Source organism: Neovison vison, chromosome X, assembly GCF_020171115.1.
Source record: "Neovison vison isolate M4711 chromosome X, ASM_NN_V1, whole genome shotgun sequence".
Classification (NCBI taxonomy): Eukaryota; Metazoa; Chordata; class Mammalia; order Carnivora; family Mustelidae; genus Neogale; species Neogale vison.
The window spans coordinates 105,115,373-105,137,072 of record NC_058105.1 but is presented as its reverse complement, the minus strand read 5'-3'; the positions used below and the strand labels follow the sequence as shown (position 1 = coordinate 105,137,072).

Here is a 21,700-nt window from a genome sequence, read left to right as displayed (position 1 = left end):
TTTTGGGGGAATGGTCTTGGATATCTTTAAGGAGAAAATCTGGACCGGAAGTTGGTTCTTAACCAAGAGGCCTGTGATATAATACATGTGACACAAAAGCCGATCACAAGCACATGAAGTGGTTTATTCATGTACAGTCCTTAAAAATACTGCCTCAGGGCTCCTGGCTGGCTTAGTCAGGGGAGCATGCGACTCTCGACCTCAGGGTCATGTGTTTGAGCCCTACAGTGGGTGTAGAGATTACTTAAATAAAAAAAAAAACACCTTAAAAAAAGAATACTGCCTCAAGTCAAGGTATATTCCAAGGAATATGCCACAATTCTGTGTAAATTCTGTTCACAAAGAATGACTCTCTTTTATTCTCTGGTACAAGGGTTGGTTATTTTGAGTCAGAAAATCTGGACCAGAAGTTGGTTCTGCCATTGGCTGATTGTGAAATCTGGGTCAAGCCATTTGAATCTCAGTGAACCAGCATTTCTCTGTCCTTCTTGACACAGCTTTAAGGGAAATTAAATGACCCGAATACATTAAAGTGCTCTGGAAATAATGAAATGATAGATAAACGACAGTTACCAGTACTCTACCAACATCCTTTGGTCTGGTTGTCACGGTATGGAAGCAAAGTGTGCCAGCAACACACAAGACCCAACTCTTACCCAATGACATGGAAAGATATGTTGCATTATGGCAACAATCCTATTGTACAAAAATATTTTGTTCTTGGGTAACATCAAATTTGGCTTGTAACACCAATCCCAATTTTTCCTTTTTTTTGCCTCTGACCTATAAAGCAACTACAGATTTAACATAGAGGGATACTAAGGAGGATCCTCAATAAACGAGGGGGGATGTTTATCTACCATCACCTTCAAGGCCAGTCTTATTTCAAATAAGGCCAAAAATAATGTTACCATCAAAACCAACAAAACGTTCAGTATTACCTCCTAGGTGGTATTCATGGGGCATCCTTGCTGTATTCTTAAAGTTAGGTTTTTATTGAACATTTCCTGATTGCCCCCTAATTATTCACACAGTACTAGTTACTCCAGGGGACCATTTGCCCCAAAAACATTCACTGTTTTTGTTAGACTGAGGAAATGGGAATAACAAATAAAAAGGGAAACCGTCAGGGAGTTCTCTGAGAAAGGTTCATATGCCCCAGGGAACACAGGCAAAAGATCGATTTACTTCCAAATGTCGGGATCTAACAGTGCTCTATGGAGAAGGATTATTCTGAGGAAGGTCACAGTTATGGAAGGAATGGGGGTGTGCAGGAAGGCTGAGAAGCAAGCTTGAGCTTCAGAAAGTAGATGAGAGCAGGATGTATTGAGAAACGGCTGCTGCAGCAGCGTGGCTGAAACACAGGTACAAAGGAAGATAATGTTGTAAGAGGAAGTCAAGAGAAAATTCTGGAAGGTTTTAAGTGCTCAGCTGAAAAGCTTGATTTTTTCTTTTTTCTTGATGCAGAAATGCAATGAAGTTAGAATGCCACGAAGGGTCTTGGTTCTGGAAAAATATACAATTCAAGTCAGTATGGAGGATTTATTGGAGGGGTGAGAAAGAGAATAAAGAGAAGCCAGTTGTATAAGGAGCATGGCCACAGGTCAGGGGTTTTAAGAGCTGGAGAGAGAGCAGTGGTGGCCCAAGCAATGGATGAATGGCAGGTTGCTTTTTCATTTTGATGTGACATATTGCCCCAGGGCACCAGTTCTCAGGCACACTGCACTGTCTAGATTCACAGGTCTTGGTGCCTTGGGCTAAACCGAAGAAACAAAGGTTCTCAACTCCCACAAATTTGAGCAACTGCTCCTTTAGAGACTTGCCTGGTAGCGTTTGTCTAAAGAAGGTACGGTGAGTCACAAGTGGTCATATGGAAAAGGCTTTCTTAACCAAGAGGCCTGTGATATAATACATGTGACACAAAAGCCGATGTCCAATGATTTCTATGATCCTGACACCACACGTTACCCCCGATTTTTACATCTGTGTCCTCTCTGCCGTCATTGTGCATCTTCTCCAGGCTTTTCACTTCTACGGTTTCTATTTTTCTGCGAACATCTTTTGGAGATGATGACTGACAACGGGAGTTGTCTCACTAATCTGCTATGATGGTGAGCATAAATGGTGTCCATGTTTGAGGATGGAAAATAAGATGCATGAATTCGTTCCCAGACCAGACCAAGCCAACGAACCTACTTTCTTAAATGCTTTGAGGCATATAATACGGCCAAATATATGTACAAATCATATCATCATGAAATTAAAGGACTTGCTTTGTTCTTAAATTCTATTCTCAAATATAAAAGCAAAGCCTCTGAAACACATGCAACAAATCAATCACCACCATTAGCATTAATTCCTCTCACCCCTAAATTAGGACTTCTTAATTGTACTATCGCGTTCATTTTCTTCTTCCAGGTAACAAAAAAGGAGAGAGAGAGAATCTGTAAATGGAGCTAAACAGATTATTGTGGAAAACAATTAGACACAGAATGACTCTAAGTGAAGATTCCTGGCGCTTTTCTATGTGTGCACGTGTATGCACTCTGCATACCAATGACAAAGCTAGAAAGAAAACTCACCTGTTTTCTTCCTCAAGATCTGCTAGGATTCTCTCTAGCTCCCCTCTTTCCTCACTCTCTAAGGAAATCAAGATCTGGGCAGGACTACGAGGCTGGCTCAGGGGGGAGTCCTGGTTCAAACTTTGGCAGTAATGCTGGATTAACAAATGTTCATCATCTCTGGAAAATAAAATCAAAGGTTTTGGTTTTTTCCCCCCTTATTTTGCTTTGGGGGTCAGGGACTCGGGTGTGTATTTTAAAATAGAAACATTTGCTCTTAACCATTAATTAGACCCTTGTTCCTGTTTCTAAAGGCATTTTGATATTTTGAGGTTGTGATCTATGATCTTATTGGTGACAATTCAAAGTATTTCTTGCTCAGATTTTCAAATGAATTTGATTGGCCTATTTACATGGGTAAATGAGTAGCAGAACTATGGAAATACTGTGACTCTATGTTGACCGTTAAACCAACAGTTAGCAGATACTAAAAGACATAACAATGGCTCTATAATGTTTATGCTACCAAGCCTGTCAAGATAACCTGTTCACTAAACCCATGCTCTTATTAATAATGACCAGGTAAAAAAACCTTACAACCTTTATAATAATGAATATTTTCTTCAGGGGAGGACAAAGTGACCACAAAGTGTTGCTTTGCTAAGCCAGTTGGAACTTACAAAAGCCATTGAGGCAAGATGGTAACAATAATGAAACTGGAGACAATTGATGGTTTCATTCAATTATTGTTCAGAGAGAACAACAAAAACTGGAAGGAAAAAAAAAAGCCACTGGGATGACTAATTAAAAGACCGAATAACTCATTCTTTAGAATAGTTTTAAGGACTAATCTTCAGGAACAAAGAAGCAAAGGGCTTACATTTGGGGAGGCAGCTGCAATGTTTCCTTAAAACTAGAAACACTCTAATACACAGGAGAAATTATTTTCTAAATGTATTGCCCCTAGCTCCTTAGAAGCCTGTGTACATCTAAGTTTTAAGAACTTCATTCTGTTCTTAATGAGAGGCTAAAACTCTTTGTTTCTCGTTAGATAGGAGCAGGATGGTATGTTAATATTCCCCCAAGTCTTCTGAGTTGAAAAACAGTACAGGTATTTAGGGGAAAAAATCCTCCTGACGTAAATGATTTTGGTCTGTCAAGCCAGGTAACTGGTCGAGAAGTGAGAAGTTGTCGAAAAGTAATTATCGGGTGTTAAAAACCAACATTTAAGTGAAGTCAACCAATTCCCCAAACATCTTCCCCAGATCTGCCCCCAAAATGTCATGGTTTTAGCATCTAACATGGAGTCAAAATGGATTTTATGTCCTCAGAATGAGCTAAAGCTAAATTTCATTTAACAATTGTAAAAAGATGTCTACTTATTATCCCTCTTCCCAAATTCTGAAATTTTACTGCAAGAACTTGCTATGGCTAATTACAACAGAGCTTTAATTAAATTTCTCTCACTGTTCTCTCAGGCGGGCAATAAATGGCAGCCATTATTATACAGATACAACTTAAAATAATTTGAATGTGCTAGAGCTTCTAATCACCAAAACTGGTGACACAAAGAAGCAAATCATTCAGGTTGTTTCCATTTGGTTGATTCTTTGGCCACATATTTTCCTGTCCAAGTATTTTATATACTAATCCTACTAATACTTATCCTCGTAACTGAGAAAGAGAATGTGCCACAGTTACTTCTGTTTGGGGAAAAGGTTGTTTTTGTTTTAAGTAACTCAGTCATATACAAATGACTGTCAACTTGATTCAACACTCACCTTTGCAGGTGATCACCTTTATCTACCCGATGATTTGTTCTCAAGTCCTCCATAACATGCCATTCAGATGCTATTTCCCTCAGCCTAATCCTTACAGAAGTTCTTGCCTCACTGGGTGTGACGCTGGGCTGCCACACTGACAATAAATTGGCCACTCATTCTTCCCTTTGCCCAGATTCTCCATGACAAAGTGGTGAGACATCCGTAACTTAGCAAAGTAGAGATACTCCTGTGCTTTGACTAGAATTTTTTTTCCTCTCTCTCTAAAGTTATCTATTCGTTTAGTAGAATAAGCTTCTTCATCAGTTCCCTCCACCTCAGGCCCTTGGTTCATGGCACTATTCCTCTGCGTTCCTCATGGTGAATACTTCCCCAACTCGGTAAGGAAGCCACTGTTTCCCTGTTACCATTTCTAGCATCGTGCTCTCTCTCTTTCCTTCCACTTGACAGGCCTGGCTTACCATCCCACTAAACAACTTTGACCTAAATTTGTACCCTGTCTTCTGAAATCCTTCACCAGACTGCCTCACCTGATTTAGCTAACAATGATGCTAAATCACAGAAATTTACTGCTTTGGATCTGTGAAGGAAAATGCCCAACTAACCCTACCAGATGGGAATACCAGTGCAAACATACTAAGATTTTATGTCTGCTTCCCGAGTGGAGAAAATACTACTTAGTTATCACTTTAAAAAATTAATATCCAATCCCTTTAAATATCTGGCAGGTTTGGTCAAAGATTCACCATTTTGTATAATTTCATTATTTGAGCCTATGCAACTTGGTATTAAATAAGGCCCACTGTTTTTGCTACTCTGGAATACCAGTCATGCCACATTTTGGATGAGCTCATTCTGTGTCAGGTGGTTAAGAGTCAAAGACAAAAAAGACAACGAATGGCTCCTTGAAAGATCAAGTGAGTCTAATGCTAATTCCTATCTTCTGCCCTACCCTACCTCTACAGCCCTCAAAGCAATTTCATCGTCAGGAACATTTTGTAAAAAGAGACAGGATACTTACATGCTCTCATTAGGAGAGATGCTATCATTTAGATAAGATCCATTGCTGTTTTCCATTTCTGCTAGCCTGATAAAAAACGTAAAAGCTCATTAAAACTTATGTGATTTCTTAGAATCTATTCAAGACCTAATCGAACATTCCTGAAAACTAAAGGATAAATCATGGCAAGAAGAGAAAGGAATCCTTCAAATTAGAGAATGTGTGTGTTGCCCTAACCATCTGAGGCAGTGAGTAGCGGACGACAGCTAGTTTAGTAGCTTTACATTTACGCTCTAAATTAGAAGGGAAGTTGTATTTGGTTCTTCTTCTTCTTCTTCTTCACAGATTGATCTTGCTTTCACTGAGAACAGGCCTTTGTTTTTACAAGAAAAGCTTCCCTAACAACAAATACACTCTGTTCCTTCACTACCCCCCCCCTTTTAAGACAATTAAAGCTTTCCCCTGATGACAGACTTACAGAGCTAGTTAATGCTTCCCACTGTGGACAAACACGTTTAGCAGTTAGACTACTGATAAAGGATGGAATCAAAGTAAGCTCTCTGAATAGTCTGCCACCAATTTTTACCTTCAAAAACCTCCTTCCCCTCAGACAATAAAAAAATCTTCTTACCACTTAAAAAATAAAGAAGTTAACCAAACTCTTACAGACTTATTTAACGAGCATAAGACAGCTTACAATTAGCAATTCAGTTTTTAGGCATAAAAATTCTCTGAAACACAAAGAAGGTGGAACCAAAAGTTGCACGGATTAGGAAAATTAATTATTCTCTTCTTTACAGCATATGATGTTAAATAAGCACGCAAATGGAAAGCCAATGCTTTCATATGCTCTAGAGAACGCAGTATCATTTCTTCACCCGTGGATGGCTGGTCTAGCAGTTTTTCTAAGAAGGTGAGATGATTTCTAAGCCAATTCTTTAAACGTGCTCCGTATGCAAAACATAGCAAAGCTATCAGAAATGTTTAAAGGCCAGGGTGAGGGAAGATTGTTCTGGACTAATGCTCTTACTGCCCAAAAACAGCATGCAGTGGAATGGCATGCAAGTTAGAGGGCAAGTGGATTAGTAGAAATCAGACAAGATTGGGGGGAAAAAAAGAAAAGGTTTGTTTCAAATGATTATAGGTTAGCTTTCCTTGGTTAGTTATTTCAATCAATATTTGCCTGGCATTCAACTAGTCTCATACCTGCTAGCATAATGTTCAATGCGTGAATGAGTATCATCGTGTGAAAGCTGAGGGGACGAGGCGGGCCTATAAGGCAGAAAATGTGATTAGTCACAGATACCATCCGTTAATGGAGAAAAAAAACCCCACCACACAGTCCTGTTATATACATGGCCTAAAATGCTTTTATTCTAATGCTCTGGATAATGTACACATTTGGCTGTTCCTGTATCTTAGCTCTATCATCAAGTATTTTAAATCCAACTTTGTGAGATAATTTTTCATACTTTTTTTTTCCCCCAAAGCCATCAAAGAGATCAAAATCTTCTCGAGAACGTTTCAATTATAGAAAAGGTTGGGGGAGATGATCTCTTTGTGACATTTTTCCTCCTACCTTGTCATGTCTCACATCCTATAGTTCTGAGACTGTGTTGGCACTAGGTGGGTAAAGATTTTAAGTGGTTTATCCCCCACACCATTTATTAGCTGCTTTCTTATTGAATGGAAGCTATACATTTGCTTGGTACATTTATAGTCAACAATCTTAGTTCCCAGGAGGCCAGACCAGGACCTGTTAAGATTCCACACACTGAGATGTCTCAGTCTGTGCCGTTTTGTAAGGAAGCAAAATATCCACCGATTTAGTAGCAGGACCATACTGCTACTTCATAAAATAGAACTGAATGACCCACAATGATACTGTGATGTTCTTAAAGAAGAATGGCTAAATCCAATAAAATGTCACAATATCTGAATTATTTATCATCAGGGATACTGTGTGCTAATGTACAGAGAAGAAAACCAGAGGGGAGCGTTAGCATGAAAAGTCTATATACTTTTAGGGTGTAAAACCCTACCTTTTTTTTTTTTAAGCTCCAGAGACTAAGAAATTGGGTTGGGTTAATATCCCTCCCCACCCTTTTGTATCTGATCTATTAATTACCCTTGAAGTTTTTATTTTATCTTTTGGATTAACCTTAGGGAAGAAAAATCCATCTGTTCTGAAAACCAGTTTGGACTTGTGCTTTTTGGTCCTAATTGAATTGGGCAAAAGTTCTCTTCCATTTCTGTCCTGACACAGAAAGCCTTTAGGTAAAGGCACAGATCCAAAAGTCCACAGTACCGTATTCAGTGAGGACTGGTTTAGCCCAACATCCAAACAGCATTAAAAGACATGGTCAAAACATTAAGAACACATCTGCTTTTACTTATATGGGGGAACAAAACCCCATGTAGTTACTACCTAGGCTTACCTAGGAAATGTGCTAGAAATCCCTACTTCTTAAAGAAGACACACAATCCTAACATGATTACGACACAGTATAGAAAACAACTAGGGAACTGAGGTCTTCTCTGAGAGATAAATGTCTTATTTACGAAACCAGTGTTGTCTAGGTCAAGTGTCACTCTAATCCAATTTGTAATGAACTACAAAGACCTTTAAGCTGTCAGGAGGAAACAGGGATGGCCACTGAATTTACTAGGCAGATCCAGAGATTTCCATGTGAATCTTCGCTCTAGTCTGGCAGAGTTCACCTCATTTCTTAGAACCATGGAATAGTGCATTATTAGAAAAATGCTATGGTTTGTTTTAAAATACTCATTGCAGGTCAAGGTCATTTTGTACTTGGGAGTATTTGGTTTATAAACGCTGTCTTCTGGAACAAACCAGTTTTTCATTTACATACTTCTTTTTTTTCTCATTTATATACTTCTCATATGCTAAACGCCCACCAGGAAGAAAATGTGTGTTTTCCCTGCTAATGGCTGCCACCTTGGTAGTGTACAGAAGAAAGACAACCTGAGACCTTTGAGCATAACTATACCAAGAAAACTAGGCATGTAAATCCAAAATACTTTGGTAAAATCTTATACAGAAAATATTATGCAGCTCTTTAATTCTTAGCCTTGAGGCTAATTCCCTGTGATTTTTCTTATTAATGTACGTAGCACCTAACGCAGCATGCCTGAGCACAAGAACTCCTAAAACCAGAAATTTTTTAAAAAAACAGAAGTATACTAACGGAGGTACCTATTAAAACCAGAAAATGAGCCAAAAGGGAGCACTGTTCAGAGAAGGATCATTTAAAAAACCAAGAATAAGTAGAAAACCACTTAGTCCAGAAACAAAACTAAATGCGAAGCCTTCTGAAACACTTTTCCAAAAGATGGTAAGAGCACTGCTCTCCCTTTCTACTTCCTACAGACAAAAAGTTACACCCAGAAGGATGAGCCCTGTTATTATTAATGGCCAATTATGTCCCCACCTACCACCAGTTTCTCTTTTGTGAAAACTCCATTAATAAGTTTTCATCTGTTTAAGGTTTCCAAGCAGACTAGCTCAAAGGATACTGTTCGTCTGATTTGTGGGCAAACCATAGAAAAGGTTCAGGCTAGATTTAGTTTTTAAAATAATATGACAAATACAGGTAAATAAGGGTTTCTGCTAAGAAAAAAAACCAAAGATCTATATGTCAGTCAATGTTCAAATTCTGTGATCCACATAAGAATCTGTTAACATCAGAGGGAATCCTTGCAAAATTAAGCCACCTCAGGACCCGGTTCTTCTATCTAAACAGGAGAGCTCTGCAATAAATTTTATAAATTACTTAAAAGCCCCTGAACAAAGACTTTAATAAAAATGCAGGCATTAAAGAAAAGGGACTGTTGCTTGCTGGGTCTGGTTTTCTTCCTCAAAAGGATAATTTCCCACTATTTCTGAATAATCAGACTTTTTTTAAAAAAAGGCAAAGTGATTTTTTGTTTTAGTTTTTAGAGGAAGATATTTTAACAAAGGATGTTATTAACTTGAAAGCTCTTCTAAGTTGAAGGCAAACACCCTCTACATAAAATAAGTGACATTACATTTTCTAACAACAAGGCAATAACCAGGTTAAATGCCTAAAACTGTTCATGCCACTGGATTAGCATCATGGTATGTCTGTGATTTTACATAAACTAGAGAAATCTTATTTCTTTGACTTAGGAAAGCTACAATATGTGCTAAAAATAAAAATAATCAGGCAGTGGTATTTAAAAAGGAAAAAATGGGGGGGATATGAAATGAAGGAGTCAAGCTCATGGTGGTAATTAAATATTTATTTAAAGAATAAAGAATATGCATAAAAAGCCTATTAAAAACATAAGTGACATTAAAATCACTTGTCATGTTTTTTTCCTCATTAGTTGATGTATTCAGTAAATGGGTTTTTTTCCCCATTCAAGGAACCATTAGTTAGTCTTTGCTTATTATTTTGCGTTACCTCTATCCATGCATTTTTAAAGTCATTCTGTAGCATATTTGCCTTTTGGATATTTCAACTGGCTAAAACTTATTCTAACACAGAATAAATCCATTCACTTAGTGAGGATTTCAGTCTATCAGTTTGTTTTGAAGTTTCTCACTTAGAAAAGGTTTAAACTTCGCTAAATAAATAAAACTACCCAGATTAGGGAAAACAATTACCCTCGAATAGAAAAAAAAAACAAAAAACAAAACAAAACAAAAAAAACCCAGAACTGAATCTAAGTAACTCCCTTTGATGAGTAAAAATATCAGGTACAGGTACCATATCTTAAAATTAAGGGGCACAATAATGCAGCTTTAACAAAGAGAGGGATGCCTTATATTCCTTTTAGGCCAATAAAGACTTAAAATAAACCTCAATTAATAACTTGCATTTATCACTATAGGATTTTTAAAAAAGGATATACTTTAAATTAAATTACATGGTAGAATAAAAGAGACCCAATAAAAATAAATTGAGTTCTTCTAAATTGGTCATTTCCCTCTCTACAGAATAGAGCTGTCTGACTTTAAATAAATATTTTAATAAAGTATGTACGCTCTGAAATAACAAAACTTTGTTATAAAAACTCCACACAATGTAACTTTTAAAAAATGCATGTTTTGTTTGCTAATATATAAATCACAAACTCCCCAGAGTTTTCTAATAACATTATAAACTCTAAGATAAACCAATTATCTGCTGGTATCTAATATTAGTATTATTAATATACACCAATAGTGTATAGTACACTTTCCTTCCAGTGTAAATGTGTAACTAGTTATGAGCTGAATATTTAGTTCGGAGAGGAGAGCAAAGTGAGTTTAGTTCAAAATTGAGAAACTCGTGTGTGTGCAGATTAGTCCGGTAGCATGATAAAAAGTATACACGCCTGACTAAAATTATTCCATCAAACTCCACATCACACTGTAAAACAAATCCAGCTGATTTCTAATGGTCCACTTGTAACAGGCCCTAAAGAACAAACCATTATCCTTTTGAAGGTCCTGAAGTACTGAATCTCAAAAAATATGACTCAAGAATGTTATTATGCAATCAGAGGAGCTTATCACAGAAGAATACGTAAACCCATCTTTCAGGAATAGAACTAACAACCCATTTGTTTCTGTGATGACTGATTCCAGGTCAGGATGTCTGCTGGTTAAAACCCGACCAGGTGGGGAGCCGGAAACCTCACTCTGATTCTCCTGATCTGTGGTAGATGGCACTCTCAACGTCTTAACCGCGGGAAGAGAAAAGATGACATGAAGGAAGGGAAATCAATGTGTCCTTCAAAGAAACCAAACCAACAGAACAAAAAATTGTCAAATCAAGCAAGCAAATGTGGCAGTGGTAGCAGCCCCCTTCAGCAGAAGTACTCACGCAGAATCTACCGGCCAGAAGTTGATCAGAGTAACAGGACTGCAAAACAAAAAATGAGGTGGTGAAGAGAGACACAGGCAAACTCAGCCACTAAATAAATAAATAAATAAATAAATAAATAAATAAATGTATGTCAATTAATTAAAAAAAATAGTGAGAGGTCAAAATAAATAGAAACTAACCAATTAAGTATGAACTATGGAAAGCGACAGCCAAACAAAGGTGGAGAGTGAGGTGACAGAAAAACGAGTGTGCCATTGCCATCCGTTATGGAAAACACGAGAAGGTTGCAGAGAGTTGGAGGCATCATCATTTTGATCAAGAGAATCATTGCTACTTACTGTGAAGAAATTTCCTGTGAATGTCTTTTCTTTCAAGGAGATAAAAGCGACTAGGTATGACCACACAGATACAGAAAGACACACGCCTAGTGATTTGTGAGGGAGGAAAACCGAAATGAAAAGACTGGAATCACTCATTTGTAAACAGTCCCATATTTCTTATAAGGGAATTAGTAGCTGTCATAGAGTTTCTTTCCCTGCAAGATCAGGTTTCACTTTTGGAACAGGTAATTGTCACGGGACAACTAACGTGGGAAAATGGCAATTGACCGTCAGCTTATTTTTCTCTTTTCGGCTAAAGGAAGTCTAAAGAAAGAAATAGGAGAGACTGTTTGCACTTGGGAGTGAAGGAGGGCGTTCAGCTGGGAGGAGCTTAAATATATGTCAAATGAGAGACTGTTTTGCGCTCGCCACTACTCACGTTTCCATGTTGTCCCCCTCTAAGACCGTCTGCACTGGCAGGTAGCCCATTCGGGGATGCTTCGCAAAATACCTTTTGGTTCGAAATTTGTTTTTTAGTACCTTGGCAAAGTCACGAACATCTTCTCCCGATGTAGTCTGAAAGGGAAAGTGCACTGAGCTCAGACCCGTAAGGGTACGATTCTCAGGGTAAAAGACCACGCCAGCATTCTGCCTCAGCGCACTTGTTCCCTAACTGCAGAGACAGTGAGGGTCAAGAGCTAAGTCTATGGACAAAACCCGGGGCCAGGCCTAGCAGTTGCTAGCAGGGCTCACTTAGGCAAGTTATGAACCTCTCCAAGGCTTCCACCACCTGTAAAGTGGTGGCAATAATACCTCAACAAGTTGTTATGACGAAAAAGTGAGGTGCAGAACTACGAGGGCTCCTCGATCAATGGGAGTTTGTAGAAGTCTTAGTAGTGACCTGAAGTTTGACCACACCTTAAGGTGTTTTACAGAAATGATTCTGTCCACAGTGATGTCCCATTTCACGCACTGAGTGTCATTCTATCTGGTGCGTGGCTCATTCTCCATCACCGGATGCCTTTGCAAGAGGATTCCGAGTGAGAAAGACAGTGAAAGGCCTGGGCCATCGTTCTGATGCAGGAGAGAGAAAGAAGAGAGTAGAAGCTTCTCGAGTGCGTGGCATCCACCTGCCGATACTGCTACCATTCAGGGGGGGGTTTATGAAGTCAGGGGCGGGGCCCGAGCTCCTGCCCTTCCAGTAAGCTCCTAGATAACGCCAATGCCACGGAACAGGCAGCGAATACATGATACACGTGGTGGTTACACCCACGTGTGTCTGAGCACCAAGTCTATGTCCTGTCCAGGTCACCAGCGATTCTTCCCAAGTTCTAAGAGCCACTGAGCACCTCCCCAAAACAAGATCTTGAGAGAACGCTGCACCTTTAATTATAGAACGTTGGGCAAATTATGTAACTTCAAGACCTCAGAGCCCTCATCTGTAAGAACGGGATAATAATAATACCTACTTCACAGAGTAGTTTAAAAGGCAAAGGCACAGGTGTATACATATGTATGTATACGTACATACACAAAAGAGTCACGAAAAGATGTAAAAATAGAAGGCAAATTCCTAGCATCAGTTAAGCAAGACTGACTGAAAGCCGTGGGTCAGAGATTCCGAGGAACCCCACCGCACCCCTACCGCAACACCCAGCACGCCCCATGGCCACATAGCTGCTAGGGCTGTGCCAGATCAGTGTGAAAATGGCTTCCCGGCACCACCCCATGCACTAGGGATCGAGTCAAGCTGGAGGCCACAATGAGGAGTCCCTTTAGCCGGGGAACATCCGGGGAACTTAGAAATCCCAGCATCGCACATCATCTGCAATAGTGGACAGAAGTGAGGCTCCTTCCCGGTGAGCGAGCTCTCGCGGGGACGCATCTGACTTACCGGCGTGCAGTACTCCACCATGGGGTAGTGCATTTTATGGCCTTTTGCAACTCGACCAGAAAAAAAGCAACTTTGGCAGATGTCATAGTTAAAGTGCTTTAGACTCCTGTACCTGGTGAAAAACAAAAATACACACATATGTATTTCTTCAACTCAAACTCCCCAGGAAAGTTCTTTGATAAACCTTCTTCCACACTGCCTTAATTCGGGAAACGGAATGCAGTGCTCATTAATCCCACAGGTAAGTCATTAACTTCCTCCATCTACATATCTCTGCTGCTTCTCCTACAGTATCAAAACATTTTGGCAGGAAGATCATCCTATAAACATATGGAAGAGGAAAGAAAATTTTAGCTCTCATTTAAGCTCCACGAGAAACCCTTTCAGATTAAGTAGGAACATACTGGCAACCTTCCAGTCTTTTGAAGACCAAACACAAGATGCTGAAAGATCTTCCAGGAGAGAGAGAGAGAGAGAGAGAGAGAGAGAGAGACACGGATGTGCTGCAGATCCCCTACCCATTCTGGGGACAAACATTTTCCTGAAGCAATTATTTTCAAAACAATTTATCAAGAGGAAGCAATTTCATAAAATAAAGGCAAATGAAACAAGGGCTCTCACTGAAAATTCATCTTCCTTTAATCACATTTTCTGATTGACTGGCATGATTCACCTTGAGGTAGTTACTTGGATGATCTCTTTTATGTCTCCCTCTTCAGAACCGCCTCGCCCCCCACCACCACCACGTTACCCGCAAATGGTAAGTGAAGCCCCAGGAAAAGACAAACCGGAGCTGGATGAAAGCAGCTGTAATCTCTATGTACATACGCCCCCACTCTCAGTATACGCTATTATTTCCTATTCTCCCTGCCTTTTGCTTTCTTAGATAACAACACTAGCCAATTCAAATAAACATATTCCTTCTGCCACATATGGGGATGTGGGGGAAAAGCTACCTTTTTTAGATGCCAACCATCTTCTGAGAGGGGGAGGAGGAAAGAGAAGTGCCGCTTCCCAAAATAATCTAATTCGATAAGGGCAAAAGAATTCAAGGCAGCATCACTCTCAGATCTTCCAAAGCACTCCCCTTTTCTATTTTGTGAAGACTCCCCCTGCACATAAATCTCACTCGCTGACCAGGAGAGTTGAGAGAAGAAAGGTAAGTGCTGGAACACAGTCCTCTGTGGGTTCCCCTCCCTCTCTCCCCTGGCATCCTTCGTAACTGCCAGAAACCAGGAAGGCAGGCAAACTGTGTCCTTAGCGAGCACGATCTACCCAGGGTTGTTGATCTAGCCTTTAGAACCCTCTAAGGGTTTTTGCAAAAACTTCTTTGTCAACAACATGAAGTATGGAAGGACAGGAACACCAGGGGGAGAAAGAAGGAGGAATAAAAAGCACATGAATGGCATGAAGTAGATATTTGGAAACAAAGAAATAAAGCAAGTGTGAGCAGAACTAAAGAGTATTTACTCAGCTGTTAAGTGGGTTCTGCACAGACACAGGCCATACAAATAGTTCACAACTACCCGGCTAAGTCATTGCTGGGGAAACTTGGATGTTGAGCCAGATGTTGAAATACCTCATCATTTCAAAATCTGGATTTGGGATTCTTGTTCAGTAAGATTAATTTATCTAACAGTATCCCCTCTCCCGCAAACAGGTCAACGAGGCTGAAGATTTAAGAGCCAACTGTTTTCCCTGGCATTTTTAAGAATATCAGAATAATAATCTGCTATGTTTCCTAGCTCTTTCACTTTTAAATTTATAAAGAACCTTTCCCTTTTTTAGCTGCTTTGTGAAATTTTCATTTACTTGCATACTTTATATTCCCTCAGAAGTTCATTAGGATACTATGCAAAGAGTATAATCAGATTCGCAGATAAAGAAGCACGTTCTGGGTTGCTTGAAACATTTCATGTGAGTTCAGGGAACAAAAGTGGTACAAAACGAGTAAGAAACTGAGCTACCATGACAGGTTTCCCCAAACAGAATCATCTCTTAGTCTTAGAACCGATTCCCAGAGAATTTCTATAAACAGGACAAAAAAAAAAAAAAAAAAAAAAAGAAAAGAAAAAAGAACCATGAAAAAAAAAGAGAGATATGGTTCCCACCATATGGCCCCGGGAAAGAGGCAGCACGGTGACTCGGTACTCCCCTGCAGGACAGGCACTGCCGTGGACGCAGGCGGTCAGTCGATGCTGTTCAATGGCACATGTGGCTCTGCAGAGCCCCACAACGAAAGGTGCAGAGGGCCACCTACCTAATGAGTCAGAGCCGTCCAACTAGCCTGGGAACCAGGGCAGTCACTTGGGAAAGGGACAAACTGATGGCAACTGGCTCAGGAGATGCAAGGTCAAGTCCGAAAAAGGTGAGACTCGAAGAACACAAAACAACGCCATCTGGGGGGTTCCGGATACCTGAATCCGATGATGGGACACTCCTTGCAGATGTTGCACTTGGCCTGGTGCTTGGCAGTCTCCGCGGCAGCCACCCGGTGCAGGACGGGCAGCCACACCATGGACTGGGGCTCCAGTCGCATCCAGTCTAGGAAGAGCGCCGCCTCGATCTCAGGTTTATTATTAGCCTGTGTGGACGGGAGGAAACATAGGGGTGGAGGGGTGGGCAAGGGACAAGAAGAGAAAGAAGGGGAGAAAGGAAAGGAGAGGCAGACATCAGTATAGACCAGACATTATGAAATTCAGAACGGTAGTGGTGCCATGAGACCACTTTTCACAGTCTGTTTCTGCCAGTGTCCCGCTCGCGGCCACACGAGCCACCTACCCCCTAAGGCTAGACTAAGGGTACACTGCCGTTACTCTGTTCAGCTGCTAGATGACAAGAAAACAAAGCAAAACCAACACATGGAGAATGGCGAGCCAAATAGATACCTGTGCCTCAATACTCCCTTCTGCTCCATGTTGGAACAGATATGTAAGAGCGAGCCAGAAGGAAAACACGGAGTGTTTATCAATAACATTTCAAAGGAGGTTAGGGAAAAACCAACTCGGGAGTTATTGATTCCTTGTTTTTTCCTGGAGAACCTGTGTCTCAGTGTTTCATGGAATCATAATAAGATGCTTTAAAAAATACTGGGTCCTGGAGCTTTGTTTTACAGATGAGAAAACTGAGACACAGGTGAGGGAAGGAGCTTTTCAAAGGCCACTCCTAGAACCCAAGACTCCTGGTCTAGGGTTTTCATGGTGGCCCACTGCTGCTCGTCTGTCTCTATTTCTCTGCCTCTCAAAGGCTAAACTGAATCAAGACCATTCTTCCCTGACAGTACCATGATTTTAGAAAACTCAAAATATATTTACCCATCATCTATGGAAACAGTCATGCATTTTAATTACATATTTGTTAATCCTACGAGATGGCATTTTAATTTTTTCGTGTTGTCAGACTGACCAATATATTGGCCACTTTTATTTTTTTCTTTGCTTCTTTCATCTCACATTTTCCATCTGGGATCCCTTCGGCCTAAGTATATCCTTTAGAATGTTCTTGTAAGGGTCTTGTTGGAGGAGAATTTCTCAGGTTTTGTTTGGTCTCAAAAATCTCTCTCTTTTTAAAATTCATATTCTTGATAGCTCTCCTCATTGGGTATAGATTTTTAGACTGAAAGGGTTTCTTTTCCCTTTTTTTTTTTTTGGTTTTGTTTGCTTTTATTTTGTTTGGGCACACTGAATTGTTATTCCACTTTTATTTTACTTTCTTTGTTATTACTGTTAAGAAATGTCAGCAGTAAAGCAGACTATCACTCCTTTGAAGGTAATCTGTCCTTTCTCTATCTTGTGTTATGCTTCTAGGGTTTATTGAGACTTTTTTTTTTTTTTTAGTATTCACTGGGCTTCTTGAATCTTTAGCATCTCTGGTCAGCTCTGGAATCGTCTCAATCGTGATCTCATCAACAAACAAAATCTCTTCTCCATTTCCTCTCTGTTCTGCTTAGAGGAATCTAATAAAAGTTAGACTCTCTCAACCTGGCCTGTGTACCTCTGCACAGACCCTCCCTGTATTTCATTTCTAACAACCCCTTCGATACATTTCTCTCTTTGGTAGCATCCAGTCTGCTATTAATCCCATACAGTGAGTTTTAAATTTTGGTTATTATACTTTTTAACATCTACAAGTTCTATTTGATCATCTGTAAGGTCAGTTCTACAAAGTCTATGGCTCCCTGCAGGTATTTTTCAATCTTATCTGTTATTATTTTTTTAAACAGAGTAAACATGGTTTTCAAAAATTCATCTAAAGATTCCAAAGTCTGAAATTACTATAGGTCTGCTTCTGCAGTCTGAGGTTTCTGTTGGTTCATACTCACCCTGGGTTCTTGGGCACTTAATTTTGTTCTTTCATGATGTACAACACTGACCTTAACAAAAATCTTCTGGAGATACTCTGAGTCCTAGAATACAAGGGCTTTCTACAGAGTGGCTGTTCATTTGCTTTTGCCCAGAACCAGAGGACGCTGCCAATTCCAAGGCCGATTGAAAATGAACATAGAGAGGGGTTACTTAGGATCAAACAAGTCACGAGTATCTGCACTGCAAACCCATGTCGCTTCTCTTGGAATGTGATTCGCTAACCACGAATCTGTTCATACCCTGCAGACAGAAAGGCAATAGGGTCTGGACCTACAGTCCTTTGGCTTGCAAAGCTCACCACTTCAGCACTAGTCCAGCCATTGCCCCGATTATAAATTAAAGAGCATTCTAATGAGCTATTTGATTTTGAATTTCCTAGCTGCAAAACGCTATCAATTTGAAGTGCTGACCCAAAACTTTTGTGGAGCACTCTTCTCGGTGTAGAGTGGAAAATTGGGGGGGGGGTATCATGGAACCTAAAGATGAAAGGGACCATGTAAGTGAAGAACCCAACCGCCAAGAGTTCAAAGCCCAGCTCTGTCATTTACTAGCTGTGTTGACTCTGGTGAATTAAATTTACCTTTCTGAGTCTTACTTTTCCTCTGCTGTGAGCTGGAACTATGAAGAGCAGCTGCCTCACAGGGTTGTTTTGAGATTTAAATGAGTTAAATGAAAGGCATGTGGAATGGTGTCTGACACACAGCAAGAGCCACGGCCATGTGTGCCACTGTTACCCTCACCATTGTTGTCTGTCCCACCAGAAACCCAGAGGGTCTCAGGCTTGGCGGAGCCCTTTCAGTATTTTATCCAAGCTGTTATGTCTGTCCATGCCTCTTCATCCCTATTCCTTTTATTTTATTTTTTAAAAGACTGTATTTATTGGGCGCCTGGGTGGCTCAGTGGGTTAAGCCGCTGCCTTCAGCTCAGGTCATGATCCCAGGGTCCTGGGATCGAGTCCCGCATCGGGCTCTCTGCTCAGCAGGGAGCCTGCTTCCCTCTCTCTCTCTGCCTGCCTCTCCATCTACTTGTGATTTCTCTCTGTCAAATAAATAAATAAAATCTTTAAAAAAAAAAAAAAAGACTGTATTTATTTATTTATTTGAGACAGAAAGAAGGGGAGGGGCAGAGGGGGAGGAGAGGGAGAGAAAGAGAGAACCTCAAGCAGACCCCATACTGAATGCAGAGCCCAACCAGGAGCTTGATCTCACAACCCTGAGATCACGACCTGAACCAAAACCAGGAGTCAAACGCTCAACGGACTGAGCCACCCAGGTGTACCCCTCCCCCCATTCCTTTTACTTCTCACAGAACATGCCTTGGTTTGCCACTCTCCTTTGGAAGACTATTCTTCAAATATGATCTGTTGTTGGAGTGCCTGGGTGGCTCAGTGGGTTAAGCCTCTGCCTTTGGCTCAGGTCATGATCCCAGGGTCCTGGGATCGAGCCCCGCTTCAGGCTCTCTGCTCAGCAGAGGAGCCTGCTTCCCCCTCTCTTTCTGCCTGCCTCTCTGCGTATTTGTGATCTCTGTCAAATAAATAAATAAAATCTTAAAAAAAAATGATCTGTTGGGAATGGTACCTCCACTTGTCTGGGCAGTAGGATTGCCATGACTTTCTTTTGTTCTGTATTCTAAGCTCACACGGGGTATCCACTCAAGTAAAATCTCTGGGTCAGTGTTTCCCAGTGCATCCAGCAGATCAGTCATCCAACAAAATGTTTCATGAAAAGAAGGTCAAATTAATTATGGAAACACTGCACATTATAATCGCCTCTTAAAATGCTTAATGCATGTTAACATATTAAAAGCTGAGAAGGTCGTTGGTAAAGAAACACGTTAAACTCTGTCTGACCTCAGAATTTCCCACACTAATCATTCAGTGATCCCAAGACCTTTCTCTTTTTTTTTTTTTTAAACTTTTCAGGCTTATGAACACTACAAAATACTAATGTTGCAGTGGGCATAATGGGAAATGCTGTTCCTGGCTGTTTCTAGTGATTCCTCTACTCTGCTTGTTCGTCTGGGATTGGCTTCTTTCACCCTCCTCAAGATTTCCTGTTAGTCTGAGCCCCCTGCACAATTTCAGCAAAATCTTGCAGAATCCTGACTCTCACAGCCAACAGATGAGCCGTTCTTCCCCACTCTGTGTAATTTTTACATTTTTAAAACTTGTTTATTTTTAAGCGATTTTTTACATCTGAAAACACGCATTCTGTCTTCATCAAAAAATCCCTGGTGAAAATATCAAGCAGGCCGAGGTCACACAGGACTGCTTGCAGCTCGGCTCAACAGAAACCCAGGCTTCAGCCTTCTCTGGTCAGACTAGGCCTTTTTCCGGTTCTGTCACCATGTAGGCCCCTGCACACATTTCTCTATCTTGTCCACAAAGACACAATGACAGACTGTATTAAAGAAACTCCAAGTTTCAGCTACAATACATCCTATGACAATCTCCTGCTCCACTGGTCTAAAAACACACTTTATCAAAATAACCCTTTCTAGTGAGGAGACAAACCGACATAGGAAGACAGTAAACTGAAAAACATTACTAATTCTTTCCTATTTGAAACATGGCTTCATTGTCACTTCACCTGAACCTATGCTTTTTTTTTCTGACTGATGCTGAGAGTTTGTTTACTGATGAATTAACAGATATGCTGTAGAGTAAAAATAAGGCTTAATACAGGAAGTACCGTAAGAACAGAAAGCTTCTATTCATTCCAGAAGATGGAAAAGTAAAAATCTGACTATGAGTCAGCAACAAATATGGGTGGAAAAACAAAAAGGCAAAAAAGCAACACCATGATTATGATATATAATTGAAGGCAAGCAGGTAGAGCGTGAGGAAATAGGTCTCATGACCCTCGGCACTGTTCAAATCAGCCTTAGAAAATGCAGTCGAGTTCTGAGGACTCCAGCTGACCCAGAATTCAGAGAAGGCTTGGCAGAAAGGCACAAGGATAATTAAAGGGTTTGGAAGACCTAGGAGAACAGTTTAAGGGAATTGGGATTATTTAGCCATGAACAAAAAAAAAGAGAGAGAGAGAGAATGAGCAAGAAAGAGTGGCTGAAGGGGCAATTTAATAACAGTTTTCAATTATGTGAATGGCTCTTGCACTGGGGCCTGTGACCAGCTGTTCGATCCTTCCACTGAGGCCAGAACAAGGAGGAACAGGCTTAAGCAGCATGAAGAATTTAGGCTGTAACTCACACAGAATTTCCTGATGCAGAAAGTTGTTAAAGCATTAGAGTGAATTACCCAGGGAAGCTAGACAATGTTCTCCACTTTCAAAATACTATAGATTCTCCTGTGTTTAAAGGCTGGAAATTCTCAAGGTTCTTCCTCGCTCCTAGGATGGAAAATCCATCATTTTGGCTTTTTTAAAACTGCTCACCGATGCCAACTGACAGCACTGAAGGCAAGATATGAGGATTCACATGCTCCTTCTGTGTCGATCGTTCATTTTTACTACAAACCATTCTGTATCCTAGTGGTATATTCCCTCTCCTTTTGTCTGGCAATAAAGAAGGAAAGAATTAAAAACCAGGCAAGCTTCTGTAAAGAGCTAACAGCACTAAAACAAAAACCCAGCTAAAACGACATTTCGGCCTCTCTAGAAAAAATGAGTAAGGACAGACTGGTACAAGAGGAAGCTGTTGAGGACAAAAGACAAGGACGATGGCAGTGAATTGGATCATCCTTTTAGGTGCTATTATCTGCTGACCAAGGGAGAGGCCTCAGATGCTTTTTCTCAGTATCAAGGATGACCTTGACCTCTCCCCTAAACGCCAGGTTCAAAACCATTTAAGCAAGAACTCTTCAAACAGGCCATTTGGCTCTGGGTTTTGTAATGTTTTGGTTTCTGGTCTTTGCTAAGACTCTTTCTGCGTTTTCCAAGGCAGGCGGAGGCGAAGAGCAAAGATA

At 40.4% G+C, this 21,700-nt stretch overlaps 1 protein-coding gene across 11 annotated transcripts in view; it reads right to left on the bottom strand.

Moving 5' to 3' along the window:
* DMD (dystrophin) overlaps window positions 1-21,700 on the bottom strand; it is a 1,990,807-nt gene that overhangs the window by 53,990 nt on the left and 1,915,117 nt on the right. For 6 of the 11 annotated variants that reach the window (XM_044235635.1, XM_044235633.1, XM_044235637.1 and 3 more), the window contains 7 exons: window positions 15,832-15,998; window positions 13,415-13,526; window positions 11,960-12,096; window positions 11,198-11,236; window positions 6,549-6,614; window positions 5,364-5,429; window positions 2,583-2,741 (listed from right to left, as the gene is read on the bottom strand). In XM_044235635.1, coding sequence (XP_044091570.1) covers window positions 2,583-2,741; window positions 5,364-5,429; window positions 6,549-6,614; window positions 11,198-11,236; window positions 11,960-12,096; window positions 13,415-13,526; window positions 15,832-15,998 — 746 coding nt within the window. The remainder of the gene's footprint in view (window positions 1-2,582; window positions 2,742-5,363; window positions 5,430-6,548; window positions 6,615-11,197; window positions 11,237-11,959; window positions 12,097-13,414; window positions 13,527-15,831; window positions 15,999-21,700) is intronic. The other 5 variants (XM_044235634.1, XM_044235640.1, XM_044235642.1 and 2 more) reach the window with 2 other exon arrangements.